Source organism: Stomoxys calcitrans, chromosome 3 (genome assembly GCF_963082655.1).
Source record: "Stomoxys calcitrans chromosome 3, idStoCalc2.1, whole genome shotgun sequence".
Taxonomy (NCBI): Eukaryota; Metazoa; Arthropoda; class Insecta; order Diptera; family Muscidae; genus Stomoxys; species Stomoxys calcitrans.
Window position 1 is genome coordinate 176,646,533 of NC_081554.1, and position 16,712 is coordinate 176,663,244.

The 16,712-nt window shown below is 33.8% G+C and overlaps 1 protein-coding gene across 1 annotated transcript in view; it reads left to right on the top strand.

Annotated features, from left to right (window-relative positions):
• Positions 1-16,712, top strand: part of LOC106092501 (dual specificity tyrosine-phosphorylation-regulated kinase 2) — a 272,286-nt gene that overhangs the window by 222,538 nt on the left and 33,036 nt on the right. Inside the window, exons 4-7 of the mRNA XM_059366108.1 lie at positions 2,171-2,351; positions 3,459-3,891; positions 5,051-5,220; positions 5,284-5,561. Coding sequence (XP_059222091.1) covers positions 2,328-2,351; positions 3,459-3,891; positions 5,051-5,220; positions 5,284-5,561 — 905 coding nt within the window. The 5' untranslated portion in view covers positions 2,171-2,327. The remainder of the gene's footprint in view (positions 1-2,170; positions 2,352-3,458; positions 3,892-5,050; positions 5,221-5,283; positions 5,562-16,712) is intronic.

Sequence of the window (16,712 nt, forward strand, 5' to 3'; positions counted from 1 at the left end):
TGCTATAGACTAATTCTGATAATAACAATTCAATGTGGCCATAAATGCGGCAATGTAAAAAATATTGCATACATTTAGGTACCAAGCTTTACTTCAGGTTTTATTATACCCTCCACCATAAGATGGGGGGTATACTAATTTCGTCATTCTGTTTGTAACTACTCGAAATATTCGTCTGAGACCCCATAAAGTATATATATTCTTGATCGTCGTGAAATTTTATGTCGATCTAGCCATGTCCGTCCGTCCATCCGTCCGTCCGTCCGTCTGTCTGTCGAAAGCACGCTAACTTCCGAAGGAGTAAAGCTAGCCGCTTGAAATTTTGCACAAATACTTCTTATTAGTGTAGGTCGGTTGGTATTGTAAATGGGCCATATCGGTCCATGTTTTGATATAGCTGCCATATAAACCGATTTTGGGTCTTGACTTCTTGAGCCTCTAGAGTGCTCAATTCTTATCCGATTGGAATGAAATTTTGCACGACGTGTTTTGCTATGATATCCAACAACTGTGCCAAGTATGGTTCAAATCGGTTCATAACCTTATATAGCTGCCATATAAACCGATCTTGGGTCTTGACTTCTTGAGCCTCTAGAAGGCGCAATTCTTATCCGAATGGAATGGAATTTCGCACGACGTGTTTTGTTATGATATCCAACAACTGTGCCAAGTATGGTTGAAATCGGTCCATAACCTGATATAGCTGTCATATAAACAGATCTGGGGATTTGACTTCTTGAGCTTCTAGAAGGCGCAATTCTTATCCGATTTGGCTAAAATTTTGCATGACGTATTTTATTTTTACTTTCAACAACTGTGTCAAATAAGGTTCAAATCGGTTCATAACCTGATATAGCTGTCATATAAACCGATCTGGGATCTTGACTTCTTGACCCCTAGAGGTCGCAATTATTATCCGATATGCCAGAAATTTTGTACGACGGATCCTCTCATGACCATCAACAAACGTGTTTATTATGGTCTGAATCGGTCTATAGCCCGATACAGATCTCATATAAATCGTTCTCTCTATTTTACTTCGTGAGCCCCAATGGGCGCAATTCTTCTACGAATTGGCTGAAATTTTACACAGGTCTCCAACATATAATTTAATTGTGGTCCAAGCCGGACCATATCTTGATATCGTTTTAATAGCAGAGCAACTCTTTTCTTATATCCTTTTTTGCCTAAGAAGAGATGCCGGGAAAAGAACTCGACAAATGCGATCCATGGTGGAGGGTATATAAGATTCGGCCCGGCCGAACTTAGCACGCTTTTACTTGTTTAAAACTAAAATATTTCGTAGTAAACTCGAACATTTTTTTCAACATCTTGTTTTTCTTGCAAATGCAAATATGCCCATGAACATTCCGTTAGGAAATAGGCGAAACTTCTCATATACCAGTAATTGCTGACCGATTCAAGTCAAAGCTCAATGATAAGGGGCCTTCTTTTAATAGCCGAGTCCGAACTCCGTGCCGCAATGCTACACCTCTCTGTGGAGAAGTTTTTATATGGCTGCCATACCAAATGAAAAGGTTACTAAAACTTCCCTTTCTTTTAGGAAAGGGTATTAAAACTAGCCTTTCCAATGTTGCCAGCATTAGGAAGGGATATCCACCGCTGAATATGTTCATGATGTTCTCGCCAGGATGCGAACCCAGGCGTTCAGGGTCATAGACGGACATGTTATCCTCTGCGCTATGGTGGCCTCCCTTGTTATTCTTACAATGGTTTAGTTTAAATACCTTGCGTATATTTGGGATTATAAATAAATGGTGCATACTTTTGGGGGCAAACATTTTCTTATGGACAATATTAAATTTAAGGTGAGCCTAAAACTGACATTTTGAAGACATTGTAATTTCTACAATGTTAGTGGTTAACTTTCACTGTAAAAACTATTGCATATTTTAAGGGATGTACAAAAACGACCGATTTTCGTTTTGTCTTTTTACCAAGACGATAACAAATTTATTTTCCAATTTCATATTTCTAAAGTCTAGGATAAATAACAGCAATATTATAAGCATAAATTCTTTAGTAAAAAAATTTACTAAAATTTTGAACTTAAATTTTAAGTTTGATTTCCAATTTTCAAACTGCATCCATATTCTCTAATAAAAACCCATTGCTAATTTTTTTCTTATATTTTTTCATTATTTTTCAGCAAACCGCACCTAAACCACAACCAACACCAATGAACGCGTCTCCGGTAACTTTAGAAGCCTACTATAAAAATCTATAAAAACCAAAATACAGCAAAAAAAAACCATAATTTTACTAACCAGACTAACCAGAAAACTGGAAAATTAAAAACAAACAAAATGTTGGATCGATGTGAAATGCCGGTAAGTACAAAAGGGGCAAAAAAAATTAAACTCAATCACTATACGGCCACAAAACTTAAATCCAGAAAATGTCACTAAAACTTTGGGGTAAATAAAATCAAGTTTGTGGTGCAAGCAAGTAAAGAAAGGTATAATTAAATATAAAACTATTTGCACAGGCACACACAAACATATGTACATTCGACAGCAGGATCCTAAAGATATGCTAAGATGCTACAGGGCCTATGCAAACAAAACCCAAAACTAAAACTAGTCTACACAAAGTAATGACCCAAAAGATTACTAAAGTGATTTGATTTTATAGGAAACTTAAGTTTTTGGCCACCAATTTTTGAAAATTTGTTTAAATACATAACAATAGCTGAATGGAAACTTTTCGAGAATTAGCAAAATGATCCCTTGATGTATACTATACATTTTGGCATATGCCACTATCATTACCTCCCCCATGTATGTTCTCAACACTGAGCTAAAAAGTTTTTGGCTAATATGACATAGACTTTTACAAGTTATACCATTTTTCTTTGAATGTCAAGCATATTGGCAAGAAAAGTAAAAGTTCCAAGAATATACAGAACTTTATATTAACTTAAGGCTGAAATGCCATATCACTTGCGTGACAAATAATCAACAAACTTTGTTCTGTAATCTAATTTGTAATTTATTTGAAGGGTATTCAAAGCAAAGCATCTCGATCATGGGAAGAGAAAGTCAAATTTATGTTCGCATGATGATCGTAAAATTTTCAAACAGGGATGTCTCATCAATTATTGTTGAGTTGCATGGCTTTTGAAATGGAATTTCTACTGTTCCCATTTACTTACTACCAGGGACAGTTATCATTTAGTAAAACTTTCATATTCAGTAATAGATGTGAATGTAAATGAGCCTTGACATTTTGATAGTCACGTAATAAATGATGATTTAATTTGACATATATTAAAAAAAATGCATGAAGGCATCGAAATGGCACGTGGCAAACAAGAAAGTTTTTAATTTATGAGCCTAAGTTGGCCAATAAAAAACAATCTACTCATATTTTTCTTACAAATTTGTGCTATATTTTTTATTTTTATTGTTGTTTTTTTTTTTCTTTTCCCTTTGCAGGTTCAGATCGACAACGACAAATGTCGTCGCGATCGTGATGCACGTCTCTCCAATTCACGCCTCGACTTACCAAATCTCTGCAATGGTGGCACTACACGTGGCTCCTCCCGCAATCATCATCACCCAAATGGCCATCATCATACTTCACAAATGCAGCAACAGCAGCAAAGCTCACATCATACGCAACGTAGTCCATCAAATGGAAATTTGAATAATATGAATAACAACCATAATAACCATAACAACAACAATCATAATGGCAATATCAACAACAATAATAATCTTGGATCGCCGGTATCCTCCAATACAGTGTCCTCACATGGCAATTCGTCGAGTGGGGAAAGAGGTTCATCGACAAAATCCAATAGCAGTACGGGCAGTGCCAATTCAGGCAGAGATGATATGAAGTGTATGACTCCCATGACACCATCAGGTATGAAAGAGAGAACAAAGGAAGTAAAAGAAAAAATAATTTGTTTTAAATAATCCAATCAAATACTTGTTTTAATAAGCTTACATTGCTTTTTAGCTTAATCCCAGCCTAAGGGTATGCTTTTTTTTAATACATGTTTTTTATTTTCAATGGCTATTTGCCCACTTGCATTACCAAATATTTCTGTTGTATATTAAAATATAAAAAAACTCCACAATAAGGTCAAGGCCATAATGCGTAATGATTCGCTACGGAAATGTCATCATTCTAAAACATGGCCACATTCAAATATTCATGCCAAGAGGCAATGTTTTGCAAGTGTGCTAAATGTCAAGTATTAATTAGGAAGGAAATTAAAATACGGGTCATAAAGGCAAGTACCAAACAACGAGCTGGGCTTTATTTTGGGTGTATGGCCAAAAAGAAACAGCAAACATAAAAATTAAAGCATACTTTAGGGCTCTTGGGTTAAGTATACAGAAGAAACTTGAAAAAACAAAATTATTTATAAATTGTCTGTAATGGGAAATAAAAACAAAAATTTCTGGATTTTGCTTTTAGCCTGACTTGTTAAGACATTAAGATACAGTCATAATTAAAAGTAAACATTTAGGTTATTTAAAAATATTAACCCATTAACGAGGAATGGTTAGAAAACTACCCAAGAATAGAGATGTCTTAGACACATTCTAGCTCGAGCTAGAAGAGAGGTATACTAATTTGGAATGGCTCAAAGTGGAAGAGTGAAATTAGTTAAACAAATTTTTTCCCCTCACATGTTTTTGTGGAGAATTGGCTTGTCGAAAATTGTTTTTGAATATCAAGCTAAGTAAAAAGAGATGTCTTAAACAGACGCTACAATGAAAATCATAGCACACTTTTGGTCTGATTAAAAAAAAAATACATCAGGAGGATTATTTTGACATGTTTACATAACCATTGGAAGCAATTATAGGGATGGGCATAAATGGTAGCCAAAAAAAAAACAAAATAAAATAAAATTAAATTAAAAATTAAATTAATTAAAATATAATATAATTTTTATTTTATTTTTTTATTATTTTATTAAACTTTTGTTCAAAAAGCTTCTATTCTTTGATATATTTTACACCTGACATTTCCATTTATTTATTAATTTTCATTCTTTATTCAATTACAGAACTTGTTAAAAAATACAGCAACTTTTTGACTGATATGGAATTTGAAGAGCTCAAAGTCTATAAAGAAATCTGGTATTTTGGCCAAAATGCCAATAAAAACTATTCCAATAAGCCTGCAGCTTCCACCACCAATTCGGGCTATGATGATGAATTGGGAAATTATAAAATTGTATGTCGAAATTTAACATTCTTCAAAAAAATTGTTTTGTTTTACATTTCTTGTTTTTTCCAGATGGAACATGATCATATTGCTTTTCGTTATGAAATTCTCGAAATTATTGGCAAAGGAAGCTTTGGCCAGGTGATCAGAGCCTTGGATCACAAGACCAATACACATGTGGCCATCAAAATAATACGCAACAAAAAGCGTTTCTTAAATCAGGCGGTGGTCGAATTGAATATATTGGATGAGCTGCGTGAAAAAGATGCCGATGGATCTCATAATGTCATACATATGCTGGATTATATGTATTTTAGGAAACATTTGTGCATAACATTTGAACTGATGAGGTGAGTGAAAGAAAAAGTTAAAAAATTAAGTGATTTGTAAAGAAAGAAAGAAAGAAATTTGGAGATTGCCAGAGAAACTCATGAAAAATTTCCAAATTAGACAGAGAAAATGGATTTTCTAAAAATAAGCAATTATTTAAAGCATACTTTTGGGGTAAATTGGTAAGAAATGGTTCAGTTAGCCTGATTAAACCTAGTGTTTGGATTTTGTTATGCAATTTCATTATATTTATTTTATTCATTCCTTATTCATTCCTTAAGGCAGATTGTGTATAAAAAGATGTGAAGCTTTCTTTTGGGCGCATATGGTATAAAGGCTTTTTCTTAGCCAACAGCGATACTTTCTCCAAATGTTTAGTGCTTAAAGCATACTCATTGACTGCATTTTTGCTGCGAAGTCCCAGACCAATCTGCAGTTTCGACTCCTATACAACTCTAGAAAGGATTAACTTTTTAAAGCACACATTTTGGCTTATTGAGAATAAAGACTTGCCCGTACCAGAATTTATAAAATTTATTGCTGCCTTAAAGTCGGTTTATTTGAAAGATCTTTAAAGGACATTTGTCAAACAAACCTACTTTAAAGCTGCAATAAGTTTTTCGAATATAAGCATTAAATTTTTTACACTTTTAACGCCATTCTTGCAATTAAATAATTTACATAATGTTTTTGGCTGATTAGCGTTAAAAGAATTCAAAGCATACCTTAAGGATCAGTAGGTATAAAGGATGCCTGATCAGTTCTCAAATAAGACCCTAAAAATCGCAATTCTTGCAAGGATTTAGCAATTAAAGCGTATTTTTAGGCTTACTCGGAATATGGTTAGCAAATACTTGTACTTACTTGTAGGCTGATAATATATAAAGGCTTCTCATAACGGGTCGTTGGAATGAGATTGTGCTGTCGAATTCCAATTCAATTTTATAGCTTCAGCGTACTTTTAGACTGAGTAGATATAATTTTAGGCTAAATAGATATACTTTTAGGCTGAGTAGGAATAAAGGATTACTGGTCAGATTTCAAATAAAACCCTAAATATCACAATTCTTGAAAGGATTTAGTATTTCAAGCGTATTTTTTAGCTTATTCGGACTACGGTCAGTAACGAATTGTTGAAATGAGATTGTGCTGTCGCATTCCATTTCAATTTTATAGTTTCAATCTTAACTATTATTATTCTCTAAAGGATTTAGTATTTAAAGCATACTTTTAGACTTATTGAGAAGAAAAGCTTTGTACATTGGGTTGAGTTTTAGCTATCCACTCCTGTGAAAAATTGTTTTTTTTAACACTATAGACAATACTTTTGCCAAATTTGTAGTGTATAAGGCATACTTATGGGCTGACTGATGTAAATCATAATAAAGGCTTTGCGTTAGAATTGGCTGAAACTTGAGTTGAACATGTGACATCGCATTCCATGAACAATTATTTGCTGAATCATGGATTGAGATTAAAAAATATTGGAATTCGGCCCAATAAACTGACTTTCGAACCCAAATACAATATTACTGCAACTATTTTAAGCATGTTTTTAAGGCTAATAAAGTACGAAGGCTTTAAGTTTGGGTTAGCGGCAATATGGATTGAGATTTTGCCATTAAATCTCATGAGTGATTGAACAGGGCACTTCTGCAGATTATTTGTTATTTAAAGTATACTTTTAAGCTAACTTTGGGCTTTAAGTTAGACCCTTTCGAACTTTGGATTGGAGAGACGAAAAATAAGATAATTTTGTTCCTAAACTAGGAAGCTCTTCATAATAAAAATGTTATTCATTCCAGTTATCTTCTTAACATATGCTTTATGCTTCCCAAATGCTTATAAGACTTAAGCTTACTAATAGATGTAGCATATTTTTAGGGTAATTTTCTTTATTTGTGTGAGAATTTAGGCTTCTGCACAAAGTTCATATTCTCTCAATTTTTCCGTAGCACAAAATTTCCTTACGTTTCTTGTCAACTTGTTGTGGCGTATCACAAAATCTCTAATTGCCTCCCCCTATATAAAAATATCCACATGTTCTAGAATAAATACCCCATCTCAACTCAAAACTTTGCCTTGCAGTGGCAAAATAAGCAAACAAACAACAAATCACAACTGCCTTCGGTACATATTTGTTAAAATCATTACTAAAGCCCATAGAAAAATCATCAAAATGTCATAATATGCCAATAAACAACAATAGCAACAACCAAAAGCACAACGCTTCGGCACTTTACCAAAAAGGGGCGTAAGGGGGTAAGCCCAAACAAAAACAGAAAAAGCCGGCAAACATGCATGCTCGAACGAAGGGCGTCGACTTTGTCGTCGATTCATAATAATATTAAATCTGCATTATGACAGTAAAGGGCACATAACCAAAGCAAGGTAAAACCAGAGATGGGGGGTCGAAATTTAGGCTCAAGCCCCCGGAGGAAGGCAGTCAACCGTGGTAGCAGAAGAAAACATGCACTTTTTTTATTGATATCAACTGCGACACAGACAGGCGAAGGGATATCAGCGTAACACATGAACTTGAATTGGTATTCTTTGGATATTTTGCTACTGAATTCTAATTTGATTTGACTTTTTTTGTTGTTGTTGCCTACGTCTGGCAAGAGGTACTGCCAAACAATGCAGGGCTTGTAAAGGGTTCGACTAGGGTGTTGGTGCTGAAACCACACTGCGAACATGCATTTTCTAAAGATATTTTGCTAGAGTAGATTTTTATGACGTTAAACGCTTGTCAATTTTTCTTATTGTGTTTGGTCTATAGTAAAGGGGTAGGTAAGGAGATTCGCATGCAGCCCCTTGTGGTATGATATGATTTTTATAATAAATTCATTCAAATACTTTTGGGAAAAATCGGCTTGGCAAAGGGTTGATTGGTAATACGTTGCCATAAATACAGCCAAAGATCGGGAAATTGGGAAGGAAAACATAACTTTTGAGAATAAAATGTAGTCATTGAACTGAAAAGTAGAACGTGGAATTGTAAAAAATCTAGCCCTTTTCATTCATATTTGTTACGAATAGAAGTCTTGGGATGCATTAAAGTAGGTACTGATTTTCACTGCATACTTTTAGGTAGAAACTAAAAAATGTTTCAATATTTCTCGGTGTTTTAGCCATATAGGGCTTCTAAAACACTCGGACACTCTCAAGGGTTTGGCTTACAATGACCAGAACTTTTGCCCTTGTTACCACTACCGTGCGGTTTTTCACTGCATACTATTAGGCTAATATTAAACTATTTTAACCATGTACGATTCCTCTTAAATATGTTTTACTTTATTGTTTGCCGTACTAAAGGCTTGGCTTACCATGACCAGAACTTTTATCTTTGTTACAATGTCTGTGCTGATTTGTATTGCATACTTTTATGTGTAAATTAAAAAAAAAATTCAAAAGTTCTAAATTTTTTGGTGTTTGAAAAAATATGAAAGAAATTTCACTTTGTTGCACACACTAACAAAGGTTTTGCTTACAGTAGCCTGAAATTGTAACCTTTTTCGCTAGTTATTGCTGATTTTCACTACATACTTTTAACAATGAAAAAGCCTATATTTAGGGCGTAAACCCAGTCAAGGTTCCAATTTGCGTTTCTTTAAGACTTTTTTGCGCTTAACAGTTCATTTGAAATTATGTTGATATGAACTTTGAGTACTTGTGGCAGTTGCTTCCGAAAAAAAAATAAAACACTAAGCAAAAAAATAAAAAGAAACATGACAAAAGAAAAAGTTTCAAGTATGTTTTTAGGCGCCAGTCTCAACCTTCGCCAGAAAGGGTATAATAATAATAAAAAGAAACCAAAACCTAAGAAAAAAAAAACCAAAAAGAATTAGTCATTAAAATTCGTTGAGTTTATAGGAGAAAAGAATTTTCTGCTATGGCTATAGCTATTTGATAATGCTTGCCTAAAAGTATGCAAACATTGTTGAGTTTTGTTTTTTCAACAGCCTATATGGAGAGCTTTAATATAATCTCCCTTTTTGGCATTTCTTTTTAAAGTTTGTTTCTTATTTTTTAGCCTGCAACTACAAAACTTTTGTAGACCCATAAAACACAAATCGTTTGACAGCCAAAACGGCATTACCACCATAGCATAATAAATTGTGCACATTTTTTTGTTTTTTGGGAAAAAAGAAAGGTTTTTTACAGTTGACAAATAACAAAAATGGTAAAATATTTAAGTCTTGGGTTAAGGTGGAGATTTCTGCCTTGAGTTTCTTTAACACCATTAGCATAGCAGCATCCTTGTTTGGCCCCGCCTAAGGCTTTAGCAGAAAATGTTTAAATAAATTGCTACATTTCCAGCAAATTCATATTAAAACCCAGCCCCAAGGCTAATGAAATTAGTGATGGATAGATGGACGAAGGACTGACTGTCTAAGTGCATGAATAGGAAACGTAGAACATTCTTCTACGTATTAATTGAATAGAAAATGACGTCAAATGTTCATCAGCAATTTGTTGACAGAGAATTGATTTGATTTTCATTGTTGTCCCAAGACTTTTTACCTTTTCCTTCTATCTCTGACACATTCATTGTCGTCATTGATTTCCTTTGACAATAAGGATATATGCAATCAAAGATAGCTGTGTGTCAAGACTTGGTCACTATCCACTACCAGCACCAACAAATTGCGTTTAAATAAATAAACAGCATTGAGTTGAACAAAAAAAAGGAATCTTACCTCAATTTCTCTACAAAAAAATGTCATTGGGTCAACGTAGTAAATACTTATCAGAAAGAGTTTCTATGCCCTAGACCTATAGAACTAAGAGGTATAGTTATTGCCAGACCGTTGGTAACATCTTGGGAAAATCCAAAAGAGTTACTTTAATGAATATTTGATTATAAGTTGAACCAGTAAAACTTTGGTGCTTATCATACTTTCTGCCATTTTGTTCTTCCGTCCGTTTCGGCAGCTATGTTTTCTTGCTTCCATACATCTCTAGAAAATCCCATGGCAGCCGGTTGTACGTACCGGATTGACCCGATGGAGTCAAGTGTACAACACACTGCTACAATAACAACAAATAGAAAAGTATATAAAAAATAGATTTTCATTAAAAATTTTAATCGAATGGGATTTTCACAGAAATTTCTCCTGAAATTGGCAAAATTTTCACTTGAGCTCTTCAAAATTTAATAAAAAAAAATTATTTAAGCCTTTTAGGCTCACTTTAAGGCCGAAATCATTTTAAAGGGTATTTGGGATTCGACCAGACCACTATTTACTAGCACTTTTCACAGCTATATGGATGTTGCTTTGTAGTCCTGCAATGTCTTCATGCTAGTCCTTATCCGTCCTCTTTTTTGTTGTAGTGTCTGCCTTTAATGTGTTGTGTTGTGTTATGTTGTTGGTGTTTTGTCTCACCGAAAAATGCCATTAACAACATAAAATACCAGCAATTTGCCCAATAACCCAGATTTAGATTTTGCCTCCAACCACCCTTTCAATACAACCTCAATAACGAAAAACACTTTCTTTACCTCTCTTCGGCTCTTTCTCTCTCTCTCCCAAAAGGTAGTTATGGCACATAGGGGGAAAAATAAGAGCAAAACCAAAGTGACATTATCGTGCAATGCAACAACACCAGAGGAGAGGCCGACATAGAAAACTAAGAAATGAAAATCGCATGCCTGCAAAAAACCAAATGCCAAAAAAGGAGAATAAAAACACATCTGGAACATATGCTATTTGTTTTATGTATGCCTGTGTATAAGAGGGTGTTGTAATAATAATGCATGGCATAGTTTTGGGCGATAAAGCAAAAAATCAAAGCATACTTTTAGGATGTCATAAAACTTTTCATAAACAAAAACGAAGAAAGCAAAGTAATTTTGTTTAAAAAGAAAGCAACAGCAACAATCTAAAAACTTTTTTTTTATAAAAAAAGAAACATAACACATTAACATATATTTACAGAGAACTAAATTGATGTATAATTTTGGGAAAAGTGACCGAGAAAATGAGTTGGCCATAAAGGCTGAGGTAGATGTAGGAGTAAACGGACAAAATATTATAAAGTCAAATTATGAGAATAGAAAGCCATTTTTAGTAAATTGTCCCCTAACAAAACAAAATGTCCCCAAACTTAAACAGCATATCCTCAAAATGTGAAATATACAATTCCAAATGAAACAAACATTGGATTCGAAAGAAGAATAAAGAATCACTGTGGGGAGTAGAGTACAGTACATCACAGAATAGTACAGTAAATTACAATACAGAGCAAATAAACTGATAACAGCCACATTTATTTATCGATTTTCCTGAAACTTCAAAACGGTGATTTGGGGAAGGCCTATTAATACCGGACCCTAATATTATCCAGATCAGACCATACACATAGTTGCCTTGATTTAATTTAATTTTCTTGTGTTTTTATTTCCTTTCTCAATTGGTAATTATTTGTTTCCGATTCCGGCATTTTCATACACCGACCAGCCGATTAGAATAGAAATTTGGAACAGTGATTTGGATTGGGCCACCCGATATCTAAACCTAGTATGGTCAACATCAGACCTTATTTAGATATAGCCGACATCTAGACCGATCTGCCGATTAAGAGTCTTGAGTACATAGAAAGTGCATTTATTACCCGATTTGGCTGAAATTTAGAATAGTGAGTTGAATTGGGCCAGCCGATATCCGAATCGATTGTGGTCCACCTCAGACCGTTTTTGGATATAATTGCCAAAAAGTCCGATCTGCCGATTTGTGGTCTTCAGCCCATAAAAGACTCATTTATTAACCGATTTTCTCTAAAGTTTCTTCAGTTTGACCCTGGTTTCCTTATGTTCCGAAACAGCGATTCGAAATATTTTTAATCTACTCCCAATGCTCGAATTCCTATAAAAATAGAGATTCTAGATTTTTATTAGTCCCTTTACTTTGATGTATTATCCTCAAAGAAAGTGTTTTCTCCAATTTATTCAAACTGTGTCCAAAAATCCTAACTGTTTTTTAATACCTCAACATTATTTTGCAATTAATTTAAAATAGCTCTTATAATGCACAAAAAATTAACATGTCGTCAAAATGTGTCTACATGTCCCCAAACTGGATCCTAAATTTCAAGTAATTGTGTCTAGAAAGCTTTAAATGCACTCCAACAAGTGTAAAAAATTTACAATCAGTATTTTTATTACCCTCCGATTATTTTCATTCACTAAACTTCTTTTTCTAAATTTGCGAAGAAAATTAATATCTCCCCAAAATGGCCCAACATGTCCCCAAACTGCATCCCTAGTTGTGTATTGCAGTCCAAATATTCGCAAATGAATGGACATTAGAAAAAAACAAGTCTGCATATGTTTTTAGATTTCCCCAAACATGTCCTCAAATTGTGTTCAAGTATCCAAAATTATTTGCATAAAATCCTCAAAATTTCATATGTCCCCAAACTGTTTTCCAAATGCCCAATAGTTGCGACTAGAACTCCAAAAATTCAAAAAATATATCGAAATATTGTCAAACTGCATCATTTTAACCCAAATAATGGAATGTCATTAAATTATTTCTTAGAATACCTCCCTAGTTATATTCAAGAAAATTTCGCCATACGTACCCACGCTGTTGTAATGCCCTACAATATATTTTGTTTTTTGACTTAAACCTTAGCTTACTTTATTTTTTAACGAAACAAAAAATAAACATGTCCCCAAAATGTGTCCATATGTCTCCAATCACTGCTGCAATAACCGAAAACCCTATCGCAATATTATCTGTGTCCAAATAATCGAAAAATTAGTGGGAATGTTGTCAAAGAGTTTTTATGCGCCAAAAGTTAAGAAGCAAGTGTCTCCAAATATTGCCTCCTCTGAAATACTCTCCGCAAAAGGGTGTTTAAAAGCCATCTGTGAATATTTGTTCCTATATTAAGTTGAAAAACTTCCACCACATGTCCTCAAACGAAGTTAAAATCTTCACAAACTGCCTTAAAATGTCCTTAAACTCATTGCTCCAGATAATCGTAGAATATACATGATGTCGCCATAATAGGTCCCATATACATATCCACAAACTGTGTCGATATATTAAAAAAATGGTCCAAATACTTTCTAAAACTATTTTAAGTGTTGTTTGCGAGCTTAAAAGTCTAAAAAGCAAGTGTTTCCCAAATCTCCATACATATTGTCCAGAAGTAAATTTTCAAATAATTTTAAATAAAATTTCCCTATACTCTGTTGAAATAAATATTGCATTCTTTTTCCATATTGTGCAAAAATGATCCCAATCTATGCTCTAAAGCCCCACACAATGCAAGGATAAATAGCAAGTCCCCAAAATGTGTCCACATGTCCCCAAGGTGTGTCCATATGTCCCCGAACTATGCTTAAATATGAAAAAATTTATCAAAATATTTTCAAATATATGTTTTAAATATCCAAAGCCCAGTTGTAATTAAATGAAGACCCAGGACTTAAACTTTTTCCCAAATGTCCCCAAATATCGCACAAAAGTTCCCATACTTTGACTAAGTGTCCCCAAAAAATGACTTACAGTCCTCGATATCTAAGATTCATGTTTCATAAACTTGTACACAAAAATGTCCATATGTTGCCAAAAGAAGTCGAAATATTTTCAAATAATATTCAAATGTCTAGTGAAGCAAACATGTTGTTTTCCCTACTTCTTACAACCTCCCGTTTATTCAAAACTAAAAAAACTTTCAAAAACAAAACCAAGCCCAACCCCATACACAACATCATCATCGACAACCGAGAACAATGACAATAGTAATGTCAAACAGAACAACACTTAGCATAGGACAATACACCTTAGTATAGGTAAATGAGCCCATAGTAACAACCCTCATGAGAAAAAACAGTAACCAATACCAACATAAATTAAAGCATACATATAGGGGCTAAAATGAATTAAGTGTGTTTATATGTTCAACTATCGTTCTCGGTTGCAATGAATGTAAAGACCCTTGTAATATAATATGTCGATGAGGTTACTTGCAGTTATGGTCGGTCAATGTATTAAAGTGTTGACCATAAACTCAATATAATACGCAAACACATACACCTACAGCTAAGCTCTAGGTACACAAAAGCATCAATATGTTATAGGCGTCCCTTTTTTGAATGTATATGTTATTTTCATAGGTTCCATAGGCTTCCGTTCTTGTAGAGGATGTGTTGAAAAAGGTCATTTGTTGGACAGAGATCATAGGTGTGAAAGTTAATGGTATTTGTTTGGATGGCCACTAACACGTATGCAGGCACACACACACACTACCTTACTCTCATGGACAACATTAAGCGTATGGCAAAATTTATTGCCTTTGTAATAAATGTTTTCATATTCATGTTTTTGTAGTAAGCCAAGGATTTTTGGATATTTTTGTGCAGGACATGTGGTGAACTGACACGTTTTTATTGTCTTCATTAACTTTTGAATAGCATAAATGCCAAAAAAAATTTCCTTTCTGGGAACAAGAACACACGTACAATATTACTCCTACACTATTTTGTTTATTTTGCCATTTTAATATATATGGCATCTTCCCACCTCATTGTGTATGGATGAATGAATGACTTGGTAGATAGTTGGATTTGGTTGATGCTTTACCTGTAGATTTTATGTCCTGCACAACCTGAACAACATTAATTTTACCTTGAAACTACAACACAAGGCTGACTGAATTTGCTGACAATTTCATTATTTTCACCAGGCTTAAAGTTTTCAATGAAGTTATGATTTATGTACATAAAACCAAGAGAAATGTTTCAATATAAAGATTAATGATGGAGGAATTTATGAAATAGAAAGAAATTTTTGACGTTCTCCATAAAAACTATGGCATGGGAAATAAGCAAAAGAAACGATTATGGTGTTGTTATTATTGGATTGAGCTTCGAAGGTAATAAAATAGACTGGAGTATGAATATGTGACCATTTAAAAAAATAATATTCAAAACATACTTTGGTGAACAATTACTGTCTTGCTTTTCTATTTAAATCTTATCAAAGTGTCTATCTCTCTTCCTTATGGATGTTACAAAAGAATGCACTAAGTTATAATACCCCTTACTACCGAAGTGTTGTACGGTATAAATATCTCGAGTATGTAAAGTTAAACATTTCTCAAAAATTTAGCATCATGTCCCTAAACTATGTTACAATCTGCCAGAACTGTCCCCAAACTATGTCCACTTTCAAATTTCAAATATTTAACAAAAAGCTTTATAGTGAATAGTGTCCTAATTTTGTTCTTTATATACGCTATTTGTTCTAAAATATCCACCAAATGTGTTTAAAAATATGATTGCTTCAAGATTTGTCAAAAATTTGTCATCAAGTCCCTAAACTCAGTCTCAATCTGGCTAAATTGTCCCCAAAAAGTGTCTAAATATCTTAAAACGGCATATTATCATGCTCAGACTGTCCCCAAAATATGACACATAGCCCCAGCTGGGTTTAGAAAATTCCTTTCATTACAGAAAATTGGCCCAAAATGTCCCACTTGTTTGTAAATGTCCCCAAAATGTGTTTAAAAATATGTCCAAGCTGTGCACTTTAACATTTGTCTAAAATTTGTCATCAAATCTTTAAACTGTAACTTAATCTGCCTAAATTATCCCTAATCTGTATCTAAATATCTTAAATCGGCATATTACCATTCTCAGACTGTCCCCAATGTGCCCAAAATGTATCTTGGACAAAAAAATTCTTTAAATCAACGATATCTTCAAATATCTATCTATATACGCTACTTGTTTTGCGAAGTCCCAAAAATATATTAAAAAAATATCCCAAATATATGTCATCATGTCCCCAAACTGTGTCACAATTTGCCAAAATTATCCCCAAACTATCACCAAATATCTTCAGACTGTCCCCAAAATGTGTAAACCTGAATTAAACGAGTTCTTACCGATTGCTATAAAATTATGCGCAGGTCTCGCATTTGGTCCAAAAACGAACGCTATTGATTATAAAAAATCGTATCAGATTTAGATATAGCTCCCACATATATCTTTCATCCGATATGGCCTTTTAAGGCTGTAGTAGCCACAATTTTGGTCCGATCTTTACAAGATTTAGCATTTTGGTTCGATTCTAGCACGTGAGCCTAATTTCATCAAACATGGCCCTCTAAGGCTAAACTAGACACAATTTAGATCATATCGTAAGAAAATCTTA